Here is a 15009-nt window from a genome sequence, read left to right on the forward strand (position 1 = left end):
TACCATATTTTAACGTCTTTTGGTATGACGCGGTCGGGGATCGAACCCGCGACCTTCCGCTCTCCAGGAGGACGCTCTAACAACTACACCACGGAGGCGGTCTGCTGCAGGGTGGGGAATGGACATTAACTGGCAACGTAGTAAGACAGTTGGGCTTGACATAACTTTTAACACTTCATCAGTTGGCAGTTTCTGGCAGATCAGAAATAACTCTTTACATTTTATTATTTAGGTGTTTATTTGGCTCACATATCACAAATATGCCCTTACCTTTTGGTGTTCTGTTTGTGAATTCTTGGTCGAAGTAGAAGACTTCGTCGGTTTGCACCACAGCAGGTTTAAATGGGGGCATGACTGCACGTTTGTAAAGGTTTTCCCAGTCAATAGTGCTGAAAAATGGATGTTTCTTGATATCTTCTATCCCATTTGGCAATGACCCTGCAAAGGAAATTTGAACCATACATTCAATCTTATTTCTCTCTTAAAAAGAAAAGTACATTGACAGGATGTCTATACTTACATACACTTTCATGTAGAGCAAGGGAAAATAGTCCCATGAAAACAAAATACCTGATGTTGATTGAATATTGTCTGTTTCAGAATTAAGCTTACTGTCTTCTTAAACATACCAAAACATATGTATCATCACAATCATGTTTATGGCTGCCACAGGGTTACAATCCCAGACATGTTTGATCCCCTAACTGTACTTAATATGTCACTGATTAATGGTTCAAGAACTGTTCCAGCAATACGTCACTGATTCTCAAGTAAACTGACTTGACTTACAAAATGTTTTGCATGAAGGCCAATGACAATACCTTACAACTATTTACAGAGTGACTGTTGTTTAATGATGCAGCCAGCAACATGTAAGAAAGACAGTCCACTAACAGTTACAGATAAGTAACCTTGAGGAAACGTAAAATGAAGCAAATACAGTCAGGCCGCGTTAGTCCGGACCCAAATTCCCGCGATATCCGAACGGTAGCTAGTTGTAACCAATCTTGTTTACTACGTAAACTCATTAACTGTTGATTCATTAATCCGGTGCTTCACTCTCCGGATCCGGGTGTTAATTAGCGGTAACGGATTAGCTAATTACAGTTGATTTGCTTCATTAATCCTATGGTATATAAAAAAGGTTTCGATAATCCCCTTACCTCGTGAGCATCATTGATTAGCATTGATCTTCATTGGTAAACTTCAATGGTAAATGATAAGTGAGGTGACACTTCTGAGTTGAATATGTCGTTAATTTGTGATTTTAATCAAATAATAGGTCTCACTTGTGCAAACGCAACTGGCACTATCAAAACATGTATACGTTCTTATGTTCTGGTCTCGGTATGTCAAAGGGAAGTAACTATACTGTAGGGGTGTAAAATTAATAATGGTTTGTTTCAGTAGTCTGTACATTTCACTATCAGAACGCTTTTGATGAAAAACGGTAGTGTTCGGATTAATACAGCAGCCTGACTGTATATTTTGAAGAATTCTTACCCAGTCTGTTGACAGGATTTCTTTTAAACAATGCCCGTAATAAACTCTGAGCTTCTGGACTAAGAAACTGTGGCATGCCAAGTTTTGCCCTGAAATTAACAACAGGCAAGGTTAACTCACACATAGTGTGTCAAACACAGATATACGTGTAAATGATAAAATCAAAACCAAACAAACTTGCTGAATGACATGACAATATGCAGCCTGACCAGCGGATACAATCTAGTAGACTTTTAATGACATGCATAGGTTACGGAACACAATTCTAGATCTCCTTGCTTTGGGGAAAGAGATTACTTTTATAAAAAGTCTCTTACTTGAGAATTTGTGTCATCGTTTCTTTTCTGTTTGCACCTTGGAAAGGCAAAGCCCCTGTCAGCATTTCAAACTGGAAAGATTAAGCATATGGTGTGTTTATTAATAAAGACATTTGTTGTGAGCAATTGTGAATGAGTGACCATGTTGAAGCCATTTAAAGAGCACTACAAATGTAAGAATGCAAAATATATCCAGGACACATTATATTTATGTGAACATGTCTTTGATGCAACAAACTCATTATCACTTTTTGTTTTGTTTGTTGTCTAACAATGCAATCAGCAACATTCCAGCTACACAACGGTGGTCTACAATAGAAGCATGTCTGATTGGGACAAACACATGTTTGATACTGTCAGCAACATTCCAGCTACACAACGGTGGTCTACAATAGAAGCATGTCTGATTGGGACAAACACATGTTTGACACTGTGAGCAACATTCCAGCTACACAACGGTGGTCTACAATAGAAGCATGTCTGATTGGGACAAACACATGTTTGATACTGTGAGCAACATTCCAGCTACACAACGGTGGTCTACAATAGAAGCATGTCTGATTGGGACAAACACATGTTTGACACTGTGAGCAACATTCCAGCTACATAACGGTGGTCTACAATAGAAGCATGTCTGATTGGGACAAACACATGTTTGATACTGTGAGCAACATTCCAGCTACATAACGGTGGTCTACAATAGAAGCATGTCTGATTGGGACAAACACATGTTTGATACTGTGAGCAACATTCCAGCTACATAACGGTGGTCTACAATAGAAGCATGTCTGATTGGGACAAACACATGTTTGACACTGTGAGCAACATTCCAGCTACACAACGGTGGTCTACAATAGAAGCATGTCTGATTGGGACAAACACATGTTTGATACTGTGAGCAACATTCCAGCTACATAACGGTGGTCTACAATAGAAGCATGTCTGATTGGGACAAACACATGTTTGATACTGTCAGCAACATTCCAGCTACACAACGGTGGTCTACAATAGAAGCATGTCTGATTGGGACAAACACATGTTTGATACTGTCAGCAACATTCCAGCTACACAACGGTGGTCTACAATAGAAGCATGTCTGATTGGGACAAACACATGTTTGATACTGTCAGCAACATTCCAGCTACACAACGGTGGTCTACAATAGAAGCATGTCTGATTGGGACAAACACATGTTTGACACTGTGAGCAACATTCCAGCTACACAATGGTGGTCTACAATAGAAGCATGTCTGATTGGGACAAACACATGTTTGATACTGTCAGCAACATTCCAGCTACACAACGGTGGTCTACAATAGAAGCATGTCTGATTGGGACAAACACATGTTTGACACTGTGAGCAACATTCCAGCTACACAACGGTGGTCTACAATAGAAGCATGTCAGATTGGGACAAACACATGTTTGATACTGTGAGCAACATTCCAGCTACACAACGGTGGTCTACAATAGAAGCATGTCTGATTGGGACAAACACATGTTTGATACTGTCAGCAACATTCCAGCTACATAACGGTGGTCTACAATAGAAGCATGTCTGATTGGGACAAACACATGTTTGATACTGTGAGCAACATTCCAGCTACACAACGGTGGTCTACAATAGAAGCATGTCTGATTGGGACAAACACATGTTTGATACTGTCAGCAACATTCCAGCTACACAATGGTGGTCTACAATAGAAGCATGTCTGATTGGGACAAACACATGTTTGATACTGTGAGCAACACCTGTTCCATTAAGTTACCAGGGATCTTTTCAATCTGCCCTTTTAAAAGACAGACACCGTTTACCTACCATGAGGACTCCATACGACCACCAGTCAGCCGCAGTGCCGTGGCCCTTCCGGTTGACCACCTCTGGTGCCATGTACTCCACTGTCCCGCAGAAAGAGTAGGTCTTCTTCTCATCAAAAATTGATTCTTTGCTAAGGCCAAAGTCTGTTAGTTTTATATGGCCTTCACTGTCCAATAGTATGCTGTAAGTATAGAGTAACATCTGTTATCAAAAGCATACTAAGTGAAAGTGAAAACAGTACTTTTTACAGCAATATGGATATGGCTTGAATATGTTAGTGTAATCAGTCTTCTTTGTAGATATCACTGGGCACAAAAAGACATGAACATACAGTCTCTTCTGCTGCAAACCAAATTTTCCATGGGATTATAAAACTCCAGAAAGGGGGAACGAAGCCTGTATCGGCGATGTTACATTATGGAATATATGGTAGAATAATACATATAAATTATATATATATATATATATATAGGTGACGGATAAAAATATCTACACGATATATACACGGTAGGAAATAATTTAGAAAACGTAGCAAATACGCACCACACCAATTGTGTACGGTCTTAGAATCATTTACAGACATATTTATCTGAAAAAGTATTGTTAATTGTTTATTGACGGCTTACACCAGAGTAGCAATGCTGTCATGCATATATGAAATGAAGCACACGTTTAATGATACACCATTAAATTCCATTCAGTACTCTAAATGTACTCTTATTGTTTTCCAGTACTCATATATTGAAAAATAAAGGAGTACATACTCCTGATGTTGAAAAATTATCTGGAGCCCTGTTATCTGTGTTTATGTCATCTTATCTCAGGGCTCCAGAAAGGGCGATATCGGCGTGATTGCATCGCGTCCCCAGGCTAATGTGACTGCATCAGAAAATATGATTCTCCATCATCCCTCGCCAAAGTCTCATCATCTGTTAATAAATTGTAAGATGCTCTTCGACTCGCGTGTAGATAAAAAATATACACGCGAGTCCATATCTATCACGGTAGGAAATAATTTAAGCGTAGCAAATGCACCACACCAATTGTTAATGCGGTCTTAGAATCATTTACAGACATATTTATCTGAAAAAGTATTGTTAATTGTTTATTGACGGCTTACACCAGAGTAGCAATGCTGTCATGCATATATGAAATGAAGCACACGTTTAATGATACACCATTAAATTCCATTCAGTACTCTAAATGTACTCTTATTGTTTTCCAGTACTCATATATTGAAAAAATAAGGAGTACATACTCCTGATGTTGAAAAATTATCTGGAGCCCTGTTATCTGTCATGCTATCCTGACAATGTTTTGTTGGTTTGTTTGTTGTTTAATGCCACGTATAAAATAATATTCCAGTCAAATAACACTGTCTGCATATAATCAGCCATGACAATACAATCTAGTAGGTACAAAGGCTCACAATCAACCAATCAATTCAAGCAGTCGCTCATAACAAGAAACCCTGGCTGTTGGCAGATTTATATATAGACTCCGAGGCCTCAATTCTGCCCAGTATTCGGTAGCAACTGCACTGTCAACATATGTATTGTCAGTAGTCTTAAGGATCAGTAGATTGAAAAACTTCTAGTCCTGTTGGATGTCTTGCGGTCTGGATAAAAAAAATTCATACGATAATAATTCACATTTCCTCATTCAAAGTTTGGAGATTTTCATTTCTCTTTTCAGAGAAATAAACTAAAAACAACACCCCAAAAGTAGCATGTGACTACTCGAACAGATCTTATTTCATTCTGTTGCTTGAGAGAGACTACTAGTGTTATAAAGCTCCTTACTTTTCTGGTTTGAGGTCCCTGTATATTATTCCAACTCCATGGAGGTGGTCCAAGGCTAGAGCAAGCTCTGCTAAGTAGAATTTCACATCTTCCTCTGTAAACATGACCTGAAAATAGTAACAAAGGAGAATATTCAAACACAGTTTTACAACTTTAATATCAAGTATCGTTGCCCTCACCCAATACACAACAAGAGATGGGTTTCCTACTGAACCAGGGATAGAAATTCCACTCGTCCGCTCGTATTGACGAGTAAAATTTGTTTCGGGCAAGTGAAAAACAAAATTTGCTCGTCCTAGAGGAAGAGTACATTTTCTGGCCCAAAAGTAACATTTTTCTTTTTTTCCTTGATGTTCAGCTATCTTAAATGGTGAACGAATTCAATTTTGTCAAAGACTTTGTTCAGACAACAAAGTAGGTAATGTTTATTGTAGTTTTATTCCAAGCAAACATTTTGAAATAAAATAACGTAAATTTATATTCATTGTAATGCGTGATCTATAGGGAAAGTACAATTTTAGAAAGATGAGCGGAAAGTTCAGATTTTTTAATTTTCGAGCCCTGTGAACCCATGTGGAGAATCAACGTGTGTAATCACAGCAATGACCCAACACTTGGTTACAATACCACTACCCCTATATCAGATGACTTATGGGCCTGATGGTTAGGACATACAAATCAACTTTTGATAAGAATTTTTTGGTTTGTAGTTTGGGGCTTACTCAGACTAATTATCATACAAATAGTATCTTACATTGATTATGATTCAAAAACATGTTCACCATTAGTTTTATCACAGGATAAAATATGCATGTAGCCCTATCAATCGTTGATTAGTATACTGAGAAAGAATGACCACATGACCCCTTTTACTTCTTACACGAGATTGGCGTGATCATCTGGTTCATTTACTTATGTTCGAGGCCATGCTACCTACCTCCTTAGAGAGACGTGTGAATAGGTCCCCTCCACGAAGAAACTCCAAAATCAAGTAGAGTTTGCCTTCTGTTTGAAATGCTGTAAAATAGAGTGAGTGAGTGAGTTTGGCTTAAAACCACTCTGAACAGTATTCCATTATCATCATAGTTCGTCACCATGATCTTGGAGGTTCACCAAACACCAGTGTGATGCTTGGCAAAGATGGAATCAAACCCATTATTTAGGCATGCCAGAGGGATGCAACGCTGCACAGTAAATTTGCCCGAGACAACACTGCTACCCTTTCCCCTCTGTGAACTAGAAGCAATACAATATCAACACACTATTTAAATTACTTTCTAAATAGATGAAGGTATTGACTGAAAGACTAGTTTTAATGTGAACAGTAATCTAGTGGTATCAGTTTGAGGTTGGAGGAAATATCAATGGAAAGCTTATGCATATTCCAGCAATATCACAGTAGCCAGTATATATACTGCGGGAAATAAATAAGGGAACACCACTTCATCGCAGTGTTGCATTATTTATTCTCAGATTTTCACCACAGTGCAATACAAAGCTTGTGAAGAAATCTGGAAACAAAATAAAGGAACACTTTAACTTTCATGTGTTCCCTTATTTGTTTCCTTCAGTATATATAGCGGTTGCTGTGAATTAGTTAATGCACATACATTATGTAACTCAACAGCTCTGACAGAACTTTAGGATTGAGGTGAACAACTTTACAGAATACATGTGTAAAATTCATTTAGGTAAGACATTTTTCCTAAATTGTATACTCATTCCCCTCAAAACGTGTGTGCAAAAAAACCCATAAAACCTGAAAAACATGACATTATTAAGTTTATTAATTACATGTTCACCACAGAGGTGTACATACAATGTTATTTTGACCTAAAAAGTGCTATTCTTAACATCACGTACCATAGTGTAAGTGAACAATGAAAGGATGATTTACATCTGCCAAGATGTCTCGTTCCATTTTTGTCCTTTGTCGATCTCGGACTGAAAAAAAACATCAGCATATAAGTGATAACAATACTTATTAAAAGCTAATATATATGAGGAGGAATCACACAAAACCAACAGATGTAACCTTTGTCAAAATCATAAAATATAACATGTAAAGGGATGTTCAATAATGTATTCTGAAAGGTTTCAAGATGATATTATTATCAAAAATCATTATAGGCTGTTATACTCGAAAACTACTAAACATGTAATACTCAATGAAATACTGATCATAATCAAAACATCTGACCAACTCTGTGATTTTTTTTCAGAATTTATGTCCTAAAAATAAAAAAGTTATTTAACAAACTATCATTAAATCTGGACAGTTCACTATTTGTTACGAGGGAGGGGTGCAAAGGAAGGAACAACATTTATCAACCACCCTTTGGTAGATCATGTGCACAAATAGACCATGCCCCTGTATGTCACCACGTCCTCGTTACAGATAATCTCCTGATACATCATCTCCAGGCAGACCATCCCTTAGTAGACCATCCCTTGATAGATCATCTAGCGGTAGCCTAAGTAAACTTAGGCTCAGGATTATTCGTTACACTGCTATACTGAGTCTAACAAAAACAATATTTAAAAAAATCTGCATGAAACAGAGATATCTGACCTGCAGTATATATGCTTAGGGGTTTCTGATGATGTGGTTACTATTAACTTATATTTCTGCAAGATGACATCCTGGAATATGGACAAAAACACAATTTTCAGCGACTGTTTACTCATTGTTGTGAATAATGGTATCCTCCATGTGTATCAATTGAGAAGCGATCGTGCAGAAAACAGCATTCGGAATCGTTCAAGTTTTCAAAGTAAAGGTTCAAACGGTATGTGCGAATGCTAACTTTCACAATTTGTTAAGCTGTATTCTGATTGGTCAATTCAAAAGGTTAGCTGACACGACCTTCTACTAGGGTTTGTTAGACTCAATATAGCAGTGTAACGAATAATACTGAGCCTGAGTTTACTTAGACTGGACCATTCCCTAATAGATAATCTTGTGACGGATCATTTCACTTGTAGTTACCAGGTAGACCATCTCCTGGTAGATCATCTCTTGATAGATCATCTCATAATAACCCATCATCCAACAAGTCATCTCCAAGTAGAACATCCCCTAACAGATCATCCTGTGGTAAACCATCCCCTGACAAATCATCTGGTGGAAGACCATTCCCTGACATCTCCAGGTAGAAAATCATCTGACAGATCGCCACTAGGTGGACTCCCATGATGTCTGTACGTACCTTTAAGTGTGGCTTTCTTCAGGACCTTCATAGCATACAGAGTCCCAGCATCATCTCCTGTTATCTTCCTCACAAGGAAAACCTGGCGAAAACAATGTTATACCTGAAGCCTGAGACTTATAGTGTGCCTATTAATGTGAAGCACACACTCATCTTGATCATGTCTGTAACAATGCTCAAAATCATGCTTCTCTGTTCTGATAGATTAAACTAACAGACCAAGCATGAAGTTTGAAATCAAAGTGGCCACAAAATAACAAATGTCACAAATGTAACAGTGTAAGATTTTTTTAACATTCCATTCAGTACTGAGGTACAGAAGCCATCACTCATATTGATGGTACTAAAATAAAGAGAACAAAACACTTTCGACAGTCACAACACGTCTGCTTATCGGTTCACTGGACTACTCATTCATTCATTCATTCATTCATTCACTACTCGCAAACACTGTATCAAGCTGTCAATTGGTGAAGTTGTTTAAGCAGGAAGTGAGGACACAATTATGCATGACCAATACATTATTGCCATTTTTTTTCCTGATTACTCACAGTAATATTTTCCTGAATATCTGGAGTCGCATTTGAAAAAAAATAATAAAATAAATAAACAAAAAAAATACCTTATTTCAGACAAAATAACCAATTCCCTGGAAACAAAGTACCTCATACTTGCAGTGTTCACGAATAGTGTCTGACCCTCTGACAAATCTGGCACATTTGCCAACGGTCCGATAGAAGTCTACAACATGCCGGCCCCAGTGTCTGACTGTATATTTCACAATGACTTTGACTGAAGTTGTTATATGTGACATGTAACACTTGTTTGCTGTTTATAAATATTATGTTTGTTAATAATTTCAATGCCAATTATAAGAAATGTTAAATCTGAAATGTGTGTTTAATTTTATTCTATGGGTCCTGTGAATTTTCAATGGGTCAGACAGTCATCTGAAACTTACAGGACCCAATGTCCTGTTACTTTGAAACACCATTCATAAACACTGTAATACTTGAGCCCAAAATTTAATGCCTTAAATATGAATGAATTGATGCATGTAGGAGTATAACATATGTTACTATTGTTACATTTGACCACTTTCTAAAAAGGCATTGTGTATTTCATAGCTGAATATATAGACGAACATTGAACAAGATGATAACAGCAAACAAAAATACCATGACTACATTTTCTTTAGAACTGATCAGACAAGCAACACACATTTCTGCTTACTGTGTTCACACTTATCTTAAATCACTAGATATGTTCTCAATAATTGTTACGTACTAATCAACATAGATACAGTGCCAAGACATTTCATGCTGTCTCCTAACATGACAACATGTTTGTTGTCAAACGCACTCAGCAATATTCCAACTAAATGGTGACGGTCTGTAAATAATCGAGTCTGGACCAGACAATCCACTGATCAACAGTATGAGTGTCAATTTATGCAACTGGTATACGATGACATGCATCAACCAAGTAAGCAAGCCTGGCCACCCGATCCTGTTAGTCGCTTTGTACAACAAGCATGGGTTGCTGAAGACCAATTCTAACCCAGATCTTCACAAGTGTCAACAAAATGAAGCTATGTATACTTCAATTCTGTGGAAGTTTGGAATACTATTCTTCTGACAACATATCCAAGCAATAGGTCACACTTACACCCCACATATATTCATGTTAAGTGTAAGGAAAAGCTTGTCCTGAGTTCCCATGTGAATCCTACTGTACATTCAGAAAGTTCTCTTCCCATGCGTTGGTTAATCCTACTTTACATTTAAAAAGTTCATTTCTCATGTGTTTGTCAAATATAAAAGTACTTTTTCCATCAGCCACTTCCTAAAACAGTTTGTTGAAAAAATCATCAATATTTTCACTGAGCCTGTTTTTCAACTACGAAATAATTGTTAAATGTGTCATGACAATTAAGCCTGGGTCATTGCATTCTAACTTCAATAAAGGGATACTCAAACCCAGGATGCAGATAATTCAATCACATTAATGATACCCAAACTGCATCTTATCTCTCAAGGCTTATTCTTAATAATGTGTGTTATCCAACTGCTTCCTTCTTTTTTTTATCCATAAATGAACTTCCTTGAACAATAATTTCTCATTTCATTTGTTTTCTTAATGGCTACATAACAACTATGTTTTTAGGTTTAGATTGGATTTCATGACTTTTGTAGAGGAAGTGTCAAAATTGACAGCACCATGCACGATGCAAAAATGTCTCTTCGATTAGTTATTTTAAGATATATTCTTACAATAATGACTGTATTTGTTGAAGTTATAAAATAATCATGACATCTGAAACCTATGTCATCATGGATGACGCATGTCCTTCTCCACCATGTGAGAACTCCCAGTTTATTCACTGGTCAATCCAACATCCACTCCACTGATCTCATCTGAATATTTCAGAGCATTAATTGTTAACTTAAGCATAACATTGTTTAGGAAGATGATACTGAAGCTGTATATCACCTCCATTATTTTGGGGAAACTAACATTAAAAATTGGGGAATAGTAAGGCTAGCACTTATAATTTTGTTTTCAGGGCACATTTGTAGACAGCTGCTGTGGTGAAAATGAAAGATTTATGACAAACAATGCAGGAAGCTGTGAGTTACATAGGGGATATATACATGCGTTTAATTAGATCTTTTACAGATTACAACAGATCAGGAACAAGTTTACCAACCATCTCTTTAGTATGGGGTTATGTGGTGCTGTGTTATGGAGCAAGTCTTTATGTATAGTTGAGAATATTATTGCCCCAAGTGCACTAATACATCTTGACAAAATCAATAAAAACAATTTATCATGAACCATCACTGAATTCAAATGGTTTCCCTTGAAATAAAAACACACCTTGCCCTGTGGGAAGGTAATGGAATTACTGACTGTGTACATAAACACCATTCAATCTTGAAACAGAAGAAAACTGAATGGCTAGGAAAAGCACCAGTTACTCTTTATTTTCCCATTACAAAGCTGGAGTAAAGAAAAGGCTAATTTTATGTTCAGGCTTGTGGTCATGTTTCTGTTTACCTATGCACTATATATCTGTCACAGGTATATATATAGTTTTAATACCACTGTTGGTGTATACAGTTAATATCTGCTAGTGAATATATACAGTTATATCTCCTTCCTTGGCTTCCTGCATCAAGAACTCCGCCACGCTCAACATGTAACTGTCATCTCCAACCGCGGGATAGATTCCACAAGATTGTATATCTCACGTCCAAAACGGAAATGGATCAATATCATAACAACATGCGACATGAATCAATGGCTCCGCTGCCATTATCCTGGGCCTTGTTGACAATTAGTCTTTTGTCTCAGACAAAAAGATGCTTCCAACATCCTAGATCGGAAATTACTTGTATTAGTTATTTATCCAATAATTTGGCCAGGTTCTGACCACCAAAACCTCGTATTTCTCTTAATATTCTACCTGAATTAAGCAGTCAAAGATTCATGTTATTTAGAAATCTACTCATAAGATTGTGTGTGATATATTCAGTGGCACCAGTGATTCTTCAGTATCATTTATCCCATTGTCAGAAACTTTCTACTTGATACATTTCCAAAATTCCAAACTCTTTTCACCTTTGACATGTAAACTCAGTAAAATCATTTTCCTAAAAAGAGTCAATGAATTAATAAAAACAAATGGTTAAAGGTCGATATATTCACCAATTTCTGTCTGTGGTGAAAGCATCTTTGTGCTACCAAACCTGGAACCCACAATTATAGCAAAAGATTCCAGTACAGAATGAAAATCATACCATTTATAGCTTTTGAATGTTGTTTCATTGAAAAACAATGCAATGTCTCAAAAGAAAAGGAATGTTTTGGTGGCAAAATGTAATATTTGTTTGTAGTTTCCTTGCTTGTTCCTAAGCAGTGCACTCAGCAACATTCCTGCAATGTGATAATGGTTTTGTAAAATATTAATTCTGAACCAGGCAATCCAGTGATTAACCTCAGGAACACTGATCTATGATGGAATATGATGGTATACATCAACCAAGTCAGCAAACCTGACCCCCAGTTCCTCTTAGTCACTTCAAATAACAAAACATGGCTTGCTGAAGACAAAATCCAACCTTGAGATAAAAATACTGTTGTCAAATGATGTAGAGGTATGGGAGTATATAGCTGCCCCTTGCCAGAGTGGGAAATTAAGGGGAACCAAGTGCTCCTTGAGATTTGCCACTTTGTATTGTATAGGACTGTTACGATTCACTTATGTATTTAGTGACTCGAACCGTATCACTTCATACATTCAATTTGTTATTCACAATCAGGGCAATCTAAAATTCATTAATGTTTTTAACAAGGAGTGTTATTTTCTAAAGCAATATACAAAATACAAAATATACAAAATGGAATTATATCCAAGCCAGGATGGATAATAGTCAATATCCACGTTTAATCTGACAGATAATGTTGTTACTGGTTACTCTCGTGATAAATTAATACTGTCAACATGGTCAAAACTGTCAAAGAATTTATTTTGGTATTGTTTCAGTGGACATAATGAATAATACATTAACTGCTTCCTTGTTCTTGTATACACTACCCAATTTGTTCCAAACTTAATATTCAATGTTGGGAACCCCACAGTTTGCAACACTCAACATTAGGGTTACGACAAACAGGGTGCTGTTTTACAAAACAACCTTAGTGCTTAGACAACCTTAAGTCTATGTTAAGGTATGGGAGATGCGGACACCTTGGTGCTAAGATTGCTTTGTACAATGGCATCCTGGACCCTCATGCTTAATTTCAAACACTGCAGGTTTTGTTTCCTCCTTTGTCTACAATATGCATACCTAGGGAAGGAATAGGCAACCAAAATATGGCTGAGACAAGACTACTGTGTCACACTGTAACAAACAGCTCATTACCAGCTAAGGAAGACAATGGGTTGTCACGACTTGACAACATACATCCATTAGGCCAGTAATGTTGCAAAATTCATTACACACAGCCCCAAGAATTAACACGTTATTTCCTGTGGGGTACAGAAATAATGTGACTAATATTAAAGAACGCTCATAGTGGTACAGTCAGCTCTCGTTAATCCAACACTCATTAATCCGACAATCACGTTAATCCGACAAAATATTACGGAACCATTTAAAACAGTGATAATAACTCGCGTAAATCCGACATTCTCGCATTCCGACTACGACACACCAATCTAGCAACTGATTATTGTAAATACATTGTAGAAACATTTGTTAATCCGACAATCAACACAGCCGGTCAGATGATCCGAACGTATACAAACAAATACACGTGAGTGTAATTAGCGTGTGCCTTAGTGGCTGCTTGACACCAACAAAGGTGAACATCACACTTGTTAATTAGGAACACAGGATAATTAATTGAGATGAGAATCAAGAAATAAGAGTAGAGAGAGCTGTATAAAATGTTTACAACCGACATGAGTTATCGTCACAAGATGTCTGTCACGAGTACACCACCTGCTAAGCGAGCCCGAGTAGAAGTTACGCCATTGATCAAGAAAGAAATCTCCGTTTGAAGAAAGACAAACCGCAGACAACACAACAGGTAATCATGGAGTGTTATTGATACAGAAGAGGAAAATATGGACATATACTGCTCAATAAAAGTTAAACAACTAATTCCTTAATATTACTGCATTTAATCAGTCGTGGCATGACAGTTTAATTAAAGTTATAGGAAAGAATCAAGTGTCATTTAGAGTAGTGTATTTGGAACATTCTTTCTCATCATCGTTCATCTAACTGGTGTGTGGTCCTGTGCATACAGCTCAGGTCACCAATCAGGTAAAGTCAAGTAACTTTGGGCCAAGAGAGTCCGTGGATGGATGACCGTGTTTGGCAGCTTGACTCCTGAGAGTATCTAAGATTCAGTCCTGCCCCACAAAGCACATGTGATACAAGTGGTCTCACCTTAGGCAAGTGAGTTTGTTCAAAATTGCTTCTGTTCACTAGTGTTGGGAAATATGTTGTTTTACAATCGATAGTTATTTTTAATCCTCCTTTCGATCGATTTTCGATCATCGGAACACCACTACTGTTCACCCAGTACCAAGTGGGATAAGTCATATGACTATAATCTTCTAGTGCCTAACATGCAGCTTGGGTTATCCAGGGTAACAATGTGCTGTGTTATTCATTGTTAGCACAATCAGCATACCTTGTGAGGAGTTTGGCACTATATAAATCATTATTTATGTTATCTATTTGCAGGTTTTGTCAGTGAGAGCCCATTATGCCAATTCAATGCAATCCATTTTAGCCCTATGTACACTGAAAAACATTAAAATATTATACTTGATTTGGATA

The 15009-nt window shown here is 37.2% G+C and overlaps 1 protein-coding gene across 1 annotated transcript in view; it reads right to left on the reverse strand.

Annotated features, from left to right (window-relative positions):
* LOC124279808 (ribosomal protein S6 kinase alpha-1-like) overlaps positions 1-15009 on the reverse strand; it is a 61847-nt gene that overhangs the window by 24228 nt on the left and 22610 nt on the right. The window contains exons 4-11 of the mRNA XM_046715688.1: positions 8651-8732; positions 7305-7385; positions 6379-6458; positions 5442-5548; positions 3640-3820; positions 1821-1891; positions 1504-1592; positions 271-438 (exon numbers count right to left, since the gene is read on the reverse strand). Coding sequence (XP_046571644.1) covers positions 271-438; positions 1504-1592; positions 1821-1891; positions 3640-3820; positions 5442-5548; positions 6379-6458; positions 7305-7385; positions 8651-8732 — 859 coding nt within the window. The remainder of the gene's footprint in view (positions 1-270; positions 439-1503; positions 1593-1820; positions 1892-3639; positions 3821-5441; positions 5549-6378; positions 6459-7304; positions 7386-8650; positions 8733-15009) is intronic.

Source organism: Haliotis rubra, unplaced genomic scaffold (genome assembly GCF_003918875.1).
Source record: "Haliotis rubra isolate DU_JTF1 unplaced genomic scaffold, ASM391887v1 Scf257, whole genome shotgun sequence".
Taxonomy (NCBI): domain Eukaryota; kingdom Metazoa; phylum Mollusca; class Gastropoda; order Lepetellida; family Haliotidae; genus Haliotis; species Haliotis rubra.